The sequence below is a fragment of the Perkinsus marinus genome, assembly GCF_000006405.1.
Source record: "Perkinsus marinus ATCC 50983 genomic scaffold scf_1104296941728, whole genome shotgun sequence".
NCBI classification, from domain to species: domain Eukaryota; phylum Perkinsozoa; order Perkinsida; family Perkinsidae; genus Perkinsus; species Perkinsus marinus.
The window spans coordinates 93637-107770 of NW_003212397.1; the positions used below are offsets into that span (position 1 = coordinate 93637).

The 14134-nt window shown below is 46.4% G+C and overlaps 4 protein-coding genes across 4 annotated transcripts; 2 read left to right on the plus strand and 2 right to left on the minus strand.

Moving 5' to 3' along the window:
- Positions 1 to 287: 287 nt before the first annotated feature.
- On the plus strand, positions 288 to 1021 carry Pmar_PMAR000052 (hypothetical protein; the record flags this gene model as incomplete). The annotated part of the gene is made up of 5 exons (XM_002781625.1): positions 288 to 424; positions 472 to 629; positions 676 to 784; positions 826 to 931; positions 983 to 1021. 5 exons carry the CDS (start codon positions 288 to 290, stop codon positions 1019 to 1021), a joined length of 549 nt encoding a protein of 182 aa, XP_002781671.1.
- Positions 1022 to 1104: 83 nt separating this feature from the next.
- On the plus strand, positions 1105 to 2254 carry Pmar_PMAR000053 (HIRA-interacting protein, putative; the record flags this gene model as incomplete). The annotated part of the gene is made up of 5 exons (XM_002781626.1): positions 1105 to 1338; positions 1385 to 1522; positions 1573 to 1677; positions 1893 to 1974; positions 2025 to 2254. 5 exons carry the CDS (start codon positions 1105 to 1107, stop codon positions 2252 to 2254), a joined length of 789 nt encoding a protein of 262 aa, XP_002781672.1.
- A 550-nt stretch (positions 2255 to 2804) lies between these two features.
- Positions 2805 to 4635, minus strand: Pmar_PMAR000054 (hypothetical protein; the record flags this gene model as incomplete). Its single annotated transcript, XM_002781627.1, has 8 exons — positions 2805 to 2960; positions 3004 to 3123; positions 3168 to 3302; positions 3345 to 3483; positions 3528 to 3709; positions 3750 to 3862; positions 4040 to 4056; positions 4575 to 4635. The coding sequence occupies 8 exons, from the start codon at positions 4633 to 4635 to the stop codon at positions 2819 to 2821; spliced, it is 909 nt and encodes a 302-aa protein (XP_002781673.1). The 3' UTR covers positions 2805 to 2818.
- Positions 4636 to 9589: 4954 nt separating this feature from the next.
- Pmar_PMAR000055 (hypothetical protein) lies at positions 9590 to 9829 on the minus strand (the record flags this gene model as incomplete). Its single annotated transcript, XM_002781628.1, has 1 exon — positions 9590 to 9829. One exon carries the CDS (start codon positions 9827 to 9829, stop codon positions 9590 to 9592), a length of 240 nt encoding a protein of 79 aa, XP_002781674.1.
- Positions 9830 to 14134: the final 4305 nt, after the last annotated feature.

The window sequence follows — 14134 nt, forward strand, 5'->3', positions numbered from 1 at the left end:
CAAAGTTGATTTCCCCTCCGTGGTAAACGTCATGCGCCTCGAAATCTTTTTCCATTTTCTAGCGGAGCGATGCATACATGTCGCGAATCTCTCTGCTTATTCCAATCTTAGTCACACCAAAGCTGAAGCTAGAAAGATACCCCACGGGCCTTATAACATACCCACTCCAAGGCATGCTAGTCAGAGTAGGAGACCTTGTGGTCACCAACCATTTAACTTTGCATATGACCATCTGTCTCCTGTTGCTTGTGGATAATCATATTAACGCTGTAGTTGCTCTTGTGAGTATGTACCGATGTGGTGGTACCCAGCCAGCGTCCGTCCTGTATTACATCGCGCCCAGTGCGATGGACTACTGCCCCCATACTGAGCTATGTGACTGTACCTGTCACTGTCCATGTGCTTGCCATGATAGTGATACCAGGTAAGAACCTATTTAACTCTGTCAAGTCTCGTCTCTCATATCTACAGGTTGCGTGGACCAATCGACTTGACTGACAAGCCACTGATTGAGTGCATTCGAGGGGGATATCCATTGTGGTGGTTAAAGACCGCTGTGACGGTGGGGAAATGGAAAGAACTCAACTGGCAAGAGCCAGACTCACTCAACACCGCCCTGCATGTGGCCTGTGGGGACGCTGTTGTATGTTTGCTCGCTTTGTCTCCTCCTCTCAGGTCAACCTCCGTACTATGACTACTCTCTCGTCGAGCATCTCCTTCGTTATGGAGCATGCCCGGATATTACCAACGCCAAGGCGGAGACGCCGCTTCACATTGCTGCGGGGTACGTTCGATTCGGAAGTAGTGCGATATGTTCATCGTCAGATCGAATAACTTGCCCTGTGCTAGACTACTGTATATTCACGGTAGCAGACTCGACTTGATGGATTATAAGCATCGTTTACCAGAAGACAGAACAAGAGATGAGCGTGTAAGCTCAGTGGGCATTCCGCTGGTAGTTTTCCTCATCGTAGATACGTAGACTGTTAACATGTTGAATGTTTGGAAGCTGTTGAACTGAAGTGATGGTTGAATACTAGAAGGATATTGCGTTATATATGATGATGATTTTTCGCCAGTTTTGTTTTATCATAGTTTATCCCCATGCTTTCCACAACTGGATTCACGAGTCGAGCCGTGATGCCTCGGGCTCTCACCGCTGCTACCCGGACAATGCAAGCGAGGTTCATCGCAGTTTCAGCTGAGGCCACACCCAACCCGTCTGCTATGATATTCACCTTAGAGGGCGGAAAGCCGATTCTCGGAAAGGGCGCAAAAAGCATGTCCTTCGAGAAGACACAGTGTGGCGGGTCTCCATTGGCCGCCAGTTTGTTCAGGGTAGATTACACTAGAGCAGCTCTCCCATCACAAACAGTGTGTTCAGATTCATGGAGTTGACAAGGTGCTGTTGGCCGCTCGTCACGCTACTGTAACTAAGTCGCCCGAGACCGAGTGGGAGATGCTGAAACCTAACGTAGAGCTGGTCATATCTCAGTTTTTCGACATACCCAATGTTAAACCAGTAAGTGCCGTGTCCAGCAATTGTCTTGCTGTTGACTTTCCCATTATAAGGTTGCCCCTGATACCATTGAGTACACCCAAGAGGGCCAGGACCAGCACAATGACGATGTCGTCAAAAGCATTCATGAGATACTAGAGCAGAGGATTAAGCCTTTTGTAATGCGATGCTTGGCTCGGCGTTTTGTGGACAGGCTTTGTATCTCTTGGGCTCGGTAGTTCCCTAATGACAGATCCATGAGATCAACAATTGGTTCTCGTGTGTTTCTGGGTCCGTAATAGACTTCCCTTGTGAGGTGAATTCTTCGAGGTGTGGTATGTGGCCCTCGCGTAGTTCTCAGTGCGGTTGTCATCATCTTCCTCCTCTTGATCAGGTCGAGCGAGATGGCGGTGATGTTGAATTCATTGCGTTTGACTCGGACACCGGAGTCCTCCAAATTCGGCTCGTCGGTTCATGTGAGTATCTCGGTCATCGGTCCTATTCTGATTTCGCGCTTTATCGCTAGGTGCCGGTTGCCCCAAGTCAAGTGTAACGTTGAAATTCGGTATCCAACGAATGGTCTGCCATTACATCCCAGAAGTTAAGAATGTTATCAACATTGAAGAGCCCACTGATGGTGAAGAGGAGGAGGTTGTGAACAGCGTGGATCCGCAAGCCAGTGCCGAGCCCAAGGCTAGCCCGAATCCTGAAGCCAGCACTGAGCCAGAAGATAGTGCTAAGTCGCAGCAAGCCTAAAAGAGTCTTCCGCCTTATATGTAACCATTGAAGTTGCTGTTCCATAAGTCATCGAATTATTACTCGACTCTCGAGATTCGACATCAGCCTTGCGTTGGATATTTCATATGAGGTCAACTTGAGCACTACTCGTTTGGTCGTTATGATGACCGTGACCGCCATGGGTTTATCAAGTCCAATTGAAACATAGCGTCTCACGCTCCTACCGAAAGCTGTATGCGAATAACATGTCGAGTTACTCAACTATTAAAATGATGGTGATGAAATTCGAATCGTAATGACCATGCTTTCTATGGTGCTCCTGCTGCTGCTGCTGACTCAAGGGTACTGGGAAGTAAGATCATACACCCTTTTCAACCACTTCGATGATCAAGAAAACCGTGAATCATGCTTGGATAACGCGCGACGTTAGTGACGATGCTATCACACTCATCGGTGCAGAGTCATCTGTCCATTTAACAGCAACCCTTCTCGTTCAATCTGCACAAGTCAACGATCGTCATCATGAATCTGACTGATTTTTACCATCGAATAACACAACAGTGTTGAGGAAAAGAGGTACAATTATAAACTCGAATGAGGTAGAACATGTTTTGTACAGAACTCGGGAACGTTATCAGACTCCAAGATTCTTATCAACTCGGGGGAAATTTCAACCGAAATCTGCCGCCAATCCTTTTTCGCTCTCCCAGTGCAGAATGTCAACCTTACGAAAAATGTCATGTACACCCCTCCTGCTTTAACCATACCTGAACTTCCACTGAGAATCAGTAGGCTTGAAAATGTCATGCTGGTGGTCCCCTGGATAGGCTAAGACGATTTGAGAAGGAGTAGAAATTTCCGGGATCGGCCGTGGTTTGATAGGGTATCTAGATAACCACTACAGGACTCACTTCACATTAACGGTTCCAACCTGAAGTAGCTCCGTGAGAGTTGCCTCGCGCGAGCAGCAATCGCCTCGGGGCCCAATGGAGCGACACTCTGCAGCATAGTCAGTGTGTGCCATTGGGGAGGTGGTAGTAAAGTCAAACCGCCGCTGGTCTTGTACCTACGGCCACTTTAGGAGTCAGTACACTGCTAGTAGACATACTCCATAAGAATCTGTGAAGGTGTTCGCCACACGAGTTGAGTCGTCTCTGACCCATCGGAAGCTGCGGCCTCTCGAGCACTTTGCGCAGCCTTACTGTGGCTGTCTATAGCGTAGACGTAAAAGCGCGTAATGAAGCCGCCTGTGAAACCGGCAATGTGTTAGCTACTCCCAAATTAATACCACCTTTCCTGGTCTTCAGCGCTTCATAATCTGGCGTCTGGAACTGGCATAGATAGACCATTCGGGAGATGGCCTCCGAGATGTCCAGCTCGATACTAGTCTCCTCTTTGAGCTCGCGTAACGCGCACCGTCGAAAAGCTACGTCGGTGGTATCGCCCGGGTGGCAACGGGAGCAACAACAGCGACTGAATGTGTGTTAAGGCCATAGGCTGTATCGGTGCCTACTTGCTCCTGCCAGCCATATACTCCCTCGCCCATCGTTCGTCTTCCTCCTCCAGTTTGCCTCCAGGGAACACCAGCGCGTGTGGCATGAACCGACTGTTCCCACTACGACGGACCTACCACGAGAGCAGTATACCGTATCAAACCCCGACTGTCCACCGTAGACGAGCTACGAGGGCAGATTCCTTCAGTTCAATTGCTCGATATGTAAAGGTTTGTGGATGAACGGGCCGTCTCGAAGTGATAAGTAAGCCAAAAGGTTTTCCCCCAAATTGATCCCGACAGCAACCTACCATGCATATCTTATCTCCTAGGAAAAGGAGTATACTAGCTGATTGGCTCCAGCGAGGCTTTGACATCTTCAAGATTCAACGTGGCACCTTCCGTTGTGGGATAAAATGAATTTCGTGGCGCGTGACGGGATTCGAATTGTAATTTCGTGTAATAAAGTGCACTACACTTCCCCCACAGGTCTTGGCGCCTCAACGTGGCGTGGGGGTGACCGGTTCGGTATAGCCGGTGCCAAGCCTTGACCACCTCTGCCTATACTCGTACATCCCTCAGCGGGTGCCTTGGAGTATGGTGGGGTTTCTCTCCGTTGATGCCTGTTTAGCTAATTTCTACCGTTTCATTCTGTGGGCTGCTACTATGTGTATACCTGGGCCGGTATGCGGATCCTGATCCACGCGTGATCCTGAGAAAGAAATCACGTCATAAAATCAATGTGATGATTTTATGACATGAACCGGATCTCTTTGCTCAGATCAACAAAATTGTGATCATGGGACCGGATCATAGATCATTCTCGTGATACATAGATCATATCACCCATGATCCTGTCAGTTTTGGATCGGGATCGTAGGTCATGGATCAGCAGGGAAGTTGACATACATGAGTGATCTGATCACTTATCACCTAAGCGAACCAACAAAAAGCGTCACCCAAAAATCGAACCCGGACGAACAATATTGGGTTTTAGTAATGGTTTCAAAAGGCGTTAACCTATAGTAATATTTTTTTGGCTTAAAATGTAGCCTTAAAATGGGTTTCACGAACGGCCGTCGTGTCGAATTCCATTCTTCGATATGTACCTCGTATATAGTACGGACTCTGTACTACGGAGGCTAAGTACGAATTCCTGAATCTCCTCAGTTACTGAGGCTCAGTATACACTTACAAGTAAGTCTCTGTACCACAAAGTATGTATGTAGCATTTTGAAGGGATCAGGATCACGGATCACGAGTAGTGTAACGTAGCAAAAGAGCCCCGTTACAGGATCACCGTATTTTAACACGTAAAGTACCACTGATCCGTTAATTGATCCTTTTGATGGATCAGAAGCTTGATCAAATACTTGATCCGGATCAGAGGGTGATCTCTCGGGACCGAATGGATCACGGATCAACGTAATTTCTCAAGACGTCTGAGAATTTCTCAACTCCTTGATCTTTGGATCACGGATCAAGTTTTTTTCTCAAGAATCATAGATCAGGGTCAAAAATGAGGATCACACGGGATCCAGATCACAGATCAGGGATCACTGATACTGACAGTATCAAAGTTCAGGGATCACGATTAACAGTCAAGGATCAGGATCAAAGATCACGGATCAAGATCAAGAATCACAGATCTGACTCGCGCATCTCGGATCCCGATGGATTTGGCTCAGACATCAAGATCAACGAGTGATCTGGATCATGTGCTTGATCTGTGGATCAGGATCCGCATACCGGCCCTGCTCTATCTTACCCTTGCATTATATCTCATGCCACATCGTTCCCCCTCACGATTTTGTCTCATGATATTCCTGCATCACTGTCTACTTGTCGAGGATTGCTTTCACATTTGTCAGGCTTCGGCCTTTCTTTCTACTGAGTTACGTCGTACTTGCCACTACCTTTGCCCAACAGTTGCTCCCGTGTTCTTTCGCTCAGTTGTCTCATTTTATGCATTCGCATTCGCCCCGCGTTAGTCGTTCTTCCTTGTCGTTCCAGGTACTATCAATTCGGCGTTGTGCCCGAAATCGTTTGCTGGACAAGACGTCAACACCACGTGCAGCACCAGTGGCAGCGGGCTATTATCCTTTTCGAATACTACCTCAGTTGCGTTTGCAGCGAGCATGGTCTACTGTATGAACTGGGAACCATCGCGATGTCTTCTCGCTCTGGACCATCTTACTGTCAATGTTTACCACCATGATTCCCGGTGTATTCTGCCCAGTGCCGAAGAAGCAAGAGGAGCGTCTACTGTACCGTCGTCGACTTGACTTACTTCCCCTAACCAACCGCAGCTGTATTCTGTCTGCCGTGTAAACCCTGTTCTGGTGGTTCATTTCCCTCCCCGTGCTTCTCTTAGCATATATCGTGCGATGTCATCACTTTCGCATATGTTAGAGCTGCCCGGGGTCTATATCGTCCTCCTTATAGTAGTCGTATTTCTTTCCCTATCATTTTCAACTCCTTTTTTTCAAGTTTTAAACTAGATATAATACCTAAATTTGGTATTATATCTGGCCCCGCTCTTTGCATTATTTACCTTTCTCTCTCGTTGTAGTAGTAGCAGCCACATATCTCTGGTGTCGACGGGGTTATAGCCTCACTGTCTCTGCAGGTGCTTCTGAGCCGGCTATTGTACGTTTGAGGGCGATCGGCTGCTAGCCCGTAAAGCCCAGCAATAAGCATTGCTTTGCGTTGCGTTGCGTTGCGTTGCGTTGCGTTGCGTTGCGTTGCGTTGCGTTGCACTACACTTGTCGTCTAAGACGTCTGTAACACGTCTTGTCTTTTACGCCGTGATCCTCTCTAACTTCAATCCTTGAACATCTACCACTCCAGCTTACGTCGGTATGTCCGCGACACGGCCTCCATATCTCAGTGTTCGTGTAACAGGCCCTTCGTTTGACGGCCAGACCATCAAACGCTCCCAACAGTGATCATCCCTGAGTCGAACTCTCTTCCCTTGAATGGTCTTGTGCTGACCATGGTTCCACACGTCACGGCGTGGCGTCATCACGAGAACTCACTAGACGCACGAAACTTTCATGACTACGTTACCTGACATACAGCAACGAAACGGGATCTTCAGGTTTCTTACGCTTCTTTTCCTATCCGTAGCGACTCGCGAATCGGTAAATCGCGACAGCCTTCTCCATTGTGGGTCGGTGGTTTGGATCGCGCAAAACTTTTGTGCGGATGATCGGCTTTTGTCGATAGCATCGAAAGGTTATAAGACTTGTGGAACACAACACCATGAATATACGGTTGACTTCAATTAGTATATTCAGATCAATGGAATAGCCCTAAACTACGGGCTGAACTACGGGGACAGCTGTTTCACAGTATGCTCAACAGGCTCCATGATGAGTTATAAGCATCTCACTGGTGAGAAATCCATCGTGTACTATAATGCTCCCTGAGGAGCTCTAAGTCCCGAGTACTATAGTGACTCACTAATAGTGAGCGTGATCCACCATAACAGATTCGATGGCGTCACACCGTCTCTTAATTGCCCACACTCTCGAGCATTTGTTTTAGCGTTGATACTCCCATTCACATGCGTCTTCCTGTCATACTCTTCATGGTATACTGCTTCATGCAGTGCTCAGGCCTCAAGTATGGCTCAGAGGGTAACGATCTTGTGGCCCCGAACGAAGAGTTGACTATACATTGTGGTGCTGAAACGTGCTCGGGGCCGAGCTGTACATGTTGTCCGATGCCTCCCGAATATTATGAAGTATGTTGCGAATGTTGATGTATGGCAGGTTGCAATTGTATGTGAAGGCCCAAGATCCTCTACACCAAGTACAACTTCTTCTTGCGCGCAATCTCCTGATGCCGATAGTGACATATGTACGATCAGCACCGTTCATTGCACCCTTTTCCATGCGACATTCTTTGCTAAATTTTTCCCACACCGTTACGAGTTATGATCGTACATTTTTCTGTGCCATCTCTAGTTTCCCATTTTCCGACGCCCAACTCACACAACCTATTTGAAACCTCATCTTCAGAGTGCGGAGGGATTGAGTTGCCATCATGTCAAGCGTAAATTCTGCTACATAGGAAAAAGCCGTATCAAATTCGCACCACCCTGTATAAAAGGGAATGGTGAACCAATTTGATCCCTCTGAGGTTCCCCTGGAAATTGAAGTAACTAAATAACAGGTGATCCCAGAAACCGTGTATTGACGGCGAGAAACGGTTGAATCTGAAATTGGTGACCAATACGTAGAATAATCACACATTCTTTCACTTGCTTGTACGAGTATGTTATTTCAGTGTTGAAATATGTTTTTGGTTACTCCACCTGAGCTCAGGAATCATCGAAACTCCCACACGACCTGTGCAGAAAGCAACGATATTTCCCGACATTTCCTTCTTGTCACTAACACATGCAGTTGACCATATGTATATTCCCCAACACTTCTATGCAAAGCACCTTAGTGATATCAGGTTGAACTGTTCACGTCCATATATGAACCCAACATCACCATCATCGATCTCAATACTTCTAGTAACTAGTTGTATCTACTCACGTGCACTAGTCGTAGTAAATACTCAGTAGACCAGAGAACTAGTACAATACGTATCAACCCAGGGATTGTAATCAATCGCTCAAAGGAGTAACCAATCAGTCAACAACTTTATCACAATCAGTACAGAGTACTTCCACGTGACCGTTACGGATACGTTGCGGAATCCGAAACCGTCGGATACGTCGGGCGAAGATACTCATCTTGCGCACTTTTCGGAAAATACAATTATCATAAAGCATGATACACCGAGTCATGCGAGTACAACAAATCATCATGACATGTCTTATACTGCGAACTCGGTCGACTTAATTACGGCCACCCTTTCTCCTTGGCCGCCGCTTCATCCCTTTGATTCAGTCTTGAGTCGTCCAAGAATCCGAAGAGCTTCGGTCCAGATCCAACTTCGAGGCTCGCCATCTTCAAGTTGCTGCCAGTGCTTCAGGTCCAGTCTTCTCCAACTCCCTCCGTCCTTCAGGTTCTTCTCTCGAGGCTTGACCAACAAGAACTGGATCCAGCATATGGTAGAGTGCCAGGGTAGGTACCGGTAGACATGTCACTGGTCAAGATTGGCCCAGGTGCTGAGGGACTCAAAAGCATGAGATCCCCACCTTCTATGCGCAGGTACAACATCCCGGAGGGTAGGCGCAAGAAGGGGCTGACCCATTGGAGAGGTCAGAGCAGCATGCATCGAGGCATCAGTCCCTTGGTCCTCTCTAACCCTAAAGGTTAGCAGAGGATGGAGCTAGGCTCTCTTTTCATTTCTTTTCTGGTGCTCGGGACTTGAGTTCATATAGTAAGAACTCGCACCGTGCTCAAGGCACAGACCACAAACCTCTGGCGTAGGCAAGATCCAGAGGCGGGTCTTAGCGACATTAGAGATCGCAAGGACCAAGTGACAGTACCGGACACCACACCACTAGACCAAGGGGCACGAAGCCCATCACCCGGCTTGATTGTTAGACATCCCGGAGGGTAAAGCCTGCAGTGACCCAGGGGTAGCTTGCCGCGCCCTGGCATGGTCCGGCCCATAGCCTTTACCAGGAACTTGTGGACAGCGGCCTCAAGAGCAAGACACATCCAGACTTCAGGAGTTGGAGAGACCTGACCATCCACACCAGCGAACAACTATCCAACAGCTCACCCTTCCGCTTTCTCCTTCCCTAACCCTTCTTCATCAAGTGGCCGATCTCGGACTTTACTCTCCAGGAATCGGCGTTGGACGCCAGAGTACTCATGGAAAGGACAAAAACAAAACTGTCCTGGGCCTTGGATGAGCGCCAGCAGAGACGCTGACGCCATCAGTCCGCACTGCTAAGGCTGAGTCTCCGCTTCTCGGAGATTCTTCAGCCACTCGAAGGTCAGCTTCGCCATCTTCAGTAGGGAAGGACGATACCGACGGTCGAGGATCATCTTGTAATTCGCCTTCGGCAGAACTCGCGAAAGCTTCGAGTCGCGTCGGGCACCGTCCAATAAAGGACAGTCTCGTAATAAGTGCTTCACATCTCCGTTGTCCCAGCCGCAGGGGCAGGAAGGATCGGCTCTGATGCCCATCGTACACCGGTGGTGCGGTGTGAGGGCATGACCTGTAATTAAGGCAGCAAGCTCGGGAGAAGACCTACCAGCCTTCAAATAGCGCTTGGCGTGGCTGTAGCCCCATAGAAATCTTGCGCACTTGTCGTTCGGAACGACTCGTTCCTAGGCTCACGTTAGCCGCGGTGACCGCGCAATGTATTCCTACTCCAACACTGAATTTTATTCATGAGTTGCACATGGAAATTCAAAAAGTCTTCACCTACTTTACGATAATTCCATCGGAATTTTCGCAGTGCGTAAAGATTCCACTCACTTGTGGTCAAATGGTGGTGCCTCCGCTTCGCCTGATTTTCCGTCGCCCCACTTCTGTACGTATCCACTTCTGGGGACGAAGTCAGTCCCAGAAGCGTCACTCGTCATGAAAACCTTTGGCCCGTCTTGTGTGTTGTTACCGTGCGCTACTATGCAGTGCATCGTATGCATAGTATGCACGCATCATTTCATATCTGTAACCACTGACACTTCTGTAACCATCTCCCGTAGATGTTTGTATGTCTATCATTGATTCACTCCATTATTGCTATGTCTGCAACGTCACCTGCAGCAGGTGACGGTCACCTGGTGACCTGCGTCGCGTATTATGATCCCGGGGTCAGGGTTCTCCCTAATTATTTCTTTTTATTTCTTTCTAGGTATTTCTTTTCGAAAAGAATACGAAGAAATATTAGTTCGATTGTTTCTAGAAAGAATTGAAAAGAATTGAAAAGAATTAAAAAGAATTCAGTTTTTCGGGTTTTTTGAGATTTAGTCTTACAAAATGGTCGGGTCTATTGACTATGACATGATATAAGAGTTAACCAATGCCGTCGGTAGGTTAGTTGACTCAACCTACTTGAGTCTGCTACTGGAGCCTTCAGTCTGAAGGTTTCGCGGCCAAACTTTGGCCAGACGAGAGGCGGTCTCTCAGAGGCCAGTGGCCGGAGGTGTGGCCGAGGATGACACGTATGAATAATCAAGTTCGGTCGAATTTCTGCCTTTTTTACACTGACCCTGATATACTCCGTCTGAATAGGTCCGGAGGGCCCATTGTATTCAGACTCTGAATTTGGGAAGAATCAATTGGGAACAGAATCTTGATCATAGCTGTTGGAAACTCCAACCACAAAATTCTTGTCCATCGCTTAGAGTCCGCCAGAATAATGCTGACACCTTAACTCAATGGCCCACTCTAATGGAAAGCACTGAGCAGTCTACCAAGCTAAGGGTTTAACTTAAACCGTTTGAGTAACAAGGTAGGACTTCCTCCTCAGAAACTTGATATTCAATCAAAGAATAGGTTAATTTGATGAGAACTGCCAGCGAATCAGAGCGCGACGAATGAAGGTTGCTATGGTAGGCCTGACAAAAGAGGTGAAGTAAAGGCAAATGAAGCTTGAAGTATTCGGGACCTACTTGCAACGGTCAGGCTGTTTGAATAATGCTGCAGGCTCACACGTAGTTGCCGGAATCGATGACAAGCTGTGCATTAGAGCAGCGAATGATGATGTATCTCTGTACATAAACCAAGACTGGCTTGGCCTCATTGTGCACATAATTTTGTCATCTAAGTCCGCATAGGCCCCTAAAACCCTTGACTCACTCAAGAGAATAATGTCAAGAGTTAATGCCCAATGAGAATCTCTTACCTTGATGGAAGAGATATTTCGTTGCGTCCTTGCCACTCTCCATATCAATGATCTTCATGAGTGGACGACTCTTGCTTTGCTGCGAAAAAACGCCAAGGCTTTCTCTTTTCCATGCCGAGTCATCTCTGAATTCCCGTGGATCGAATCTTGCGATCCAAAGAAGGTGACATGATGCATCGCACAACCTGAGCTGTCAGTTCGAAGATAATGTCCAATTGCAACGCCTTTCCACACTCCAATACTCTATAGCTCATAGAATCTGGGTGTATACTTGTGTTGTATCAGAATCGCCATGGACTAGATATTCGAGACACCAAAACTCAGCAATTATTGACATTGACCCCAAATTTCTTCCACACTCTACTACTCTATAGCTCAAAGAATCTGGGTATATACCTGTATTGTATCAGAATCGCCATGGACTAGATATTCGACACACCGAAATCCAGCAATTATTGACATTGACCCCAAATTCCTTCCACACTCTACTACTCTATAGTTCAGAGAATTTAGGCGTATGCGTGTATTGTATCAGAGTCGCCATGGACAAGATATTCGAGACACCGAAGTTCAACAACTATCGACATTGACCTTAATGTCCTTCCAAACTCCACACTCCACTACTCTATAGCTTATAGAATCTAGGTGTATACTTGTATGGTATCAGAATCGCCATGGACAAGATATTCGAGACGCCGAACTTCAGCATTTATTGACATTGACCTTGAATTCATCCCATGCTCTACTACTCTATAGTTCTTAAAACCTAGGTGTATACTTGTATTGTATCAGAATAGCCATGTAGAAGGTATTGGAGACACCAAAAATCAGCAATTATTGACATTGACCTTAAGTTTATCCCACGCTCCACTGCTCTATAGTTCATAGAATCTAGGTGTATACGTGTATTGTATAAGAGTCGCCATGGACAAGATATTCGAGACACCGAAGTTCAGCTATTATTGAAACTGACCCCACAGTCCTTCCACACTCCACTACTCTATAATTCATAGAATCTAGGTGTATACTTGTATTGTATCAGAATGGCCATGGACATGAAATTCGAGACACCAAAATTCGGTAATTATTGATATTGACCCCAAGTTCCTTCCACATTCCAATACTCTATAGCTCATAGAATCTGGGTGTATAATTGTATTGTATCAGAATCGTCATATACTAGATATCCGAGAGTCTCGAATCGAGACACCGAAATCCAGCAATTATTGACATTGACCCCAAATTCGTTCCTCACTCTACTATATAGCTCAGAGAATTTAGGTGTATACGTGTATTGTATCGGAGTCGCCATGGACAAGATATTCGAGACACCGAAGTTCAACAACTATCGACATTGACCTTAATGTCCTTCCAAACTCCACACTCCACTACTCTATAGCTCATAGAATCTAGGTGTATACTTGTATGGTATCAGAATCGCCATGGACAAGATGTTCGAGACGCCGAACTTCAGCATTTATTGACATTGACCTTAAATTCATCCCATGCTCTACTACTCTATAGTTCTTCAAACCTAGGTGTATACTTGTATTGTATCAGAATAGCCATGTAGAAGGTATTGGAGACACCGAAACTCAGCAATTATTGACATTGACCCCAGATTCCTTCCACACTCTACTACTCTATAGCTCATAGAATTTAGGTGTATACGTGTATTGTACCAGAGTCGCCATGGACAAGATATTCGAGACACCGAAGTTCTACAACTATTGACATTGACCTTAGTGTCCTTCCACACTCCACTACCCTATAGCTCATAGAATCTAGGTGTATACTTGTATGGTATCAGAATCGCCATGGACGAGATATTCGAGACACCAAAATTTGGTAATTATTGACATTGACCCCGAATTTCTTCCACACCCTACTACTCTATAGCTCACAAAATCTGGGTGTATACTTGTATTGTATCAAAATCGCCATGGACTGGATATTCGAGACACCGAAGTTCAACAACTATTGACATTGACCTTGAATCTATCGTTCATTCACAATCTATCCCACGATCTACTACTCTATGGTTCATATAATCTAGGTGTATACTTGTATTGTATCAGAATCGCCCAGTTCTCATTAAATGATGCCCGATTGTTCTCTGTTGAAGCCTAGTTGCTCATGACCCTCGAGTATCACCTCCTCCGTTACCTTTACCGCGGGGACTTATTAATAACGTCCTCGTAAGTCGCATTTTCTTGTAATATCTCGACTGTCAATCATCACCGATAGGCGGTGCCTTGTATTTCCATGCTCATACCTTCAAATCATCTTTCGTAAATTCTCAGACTAGAAATTGTAGCATATAATTCAATTGTTTTCATTTCTTTCTCGTTTCTTTTTAAAAATTTTTGAAAGAAATAATGAAAAAGAAATAAATGAATTCTTTTTGAAAAAGAAAGAACTCTGCCCGGGGTCCTTCCCAACACCAGAGAGTAGTGCAACCGATCGAGGGTGAAGTGACAACAATCCCGCTGTGGAAAAACATTAGTTGTTTGGGGGACATTGCCTATGTGCCTGGCAGGCACTGCGTGCGTGCTAGGCAATGTGACTGTGGTATTGAGCCATTTTCGGGGCGCCGGCGCAGTTTAGCGGCCGCCGGCAGGCTTATACCAAATTTTCC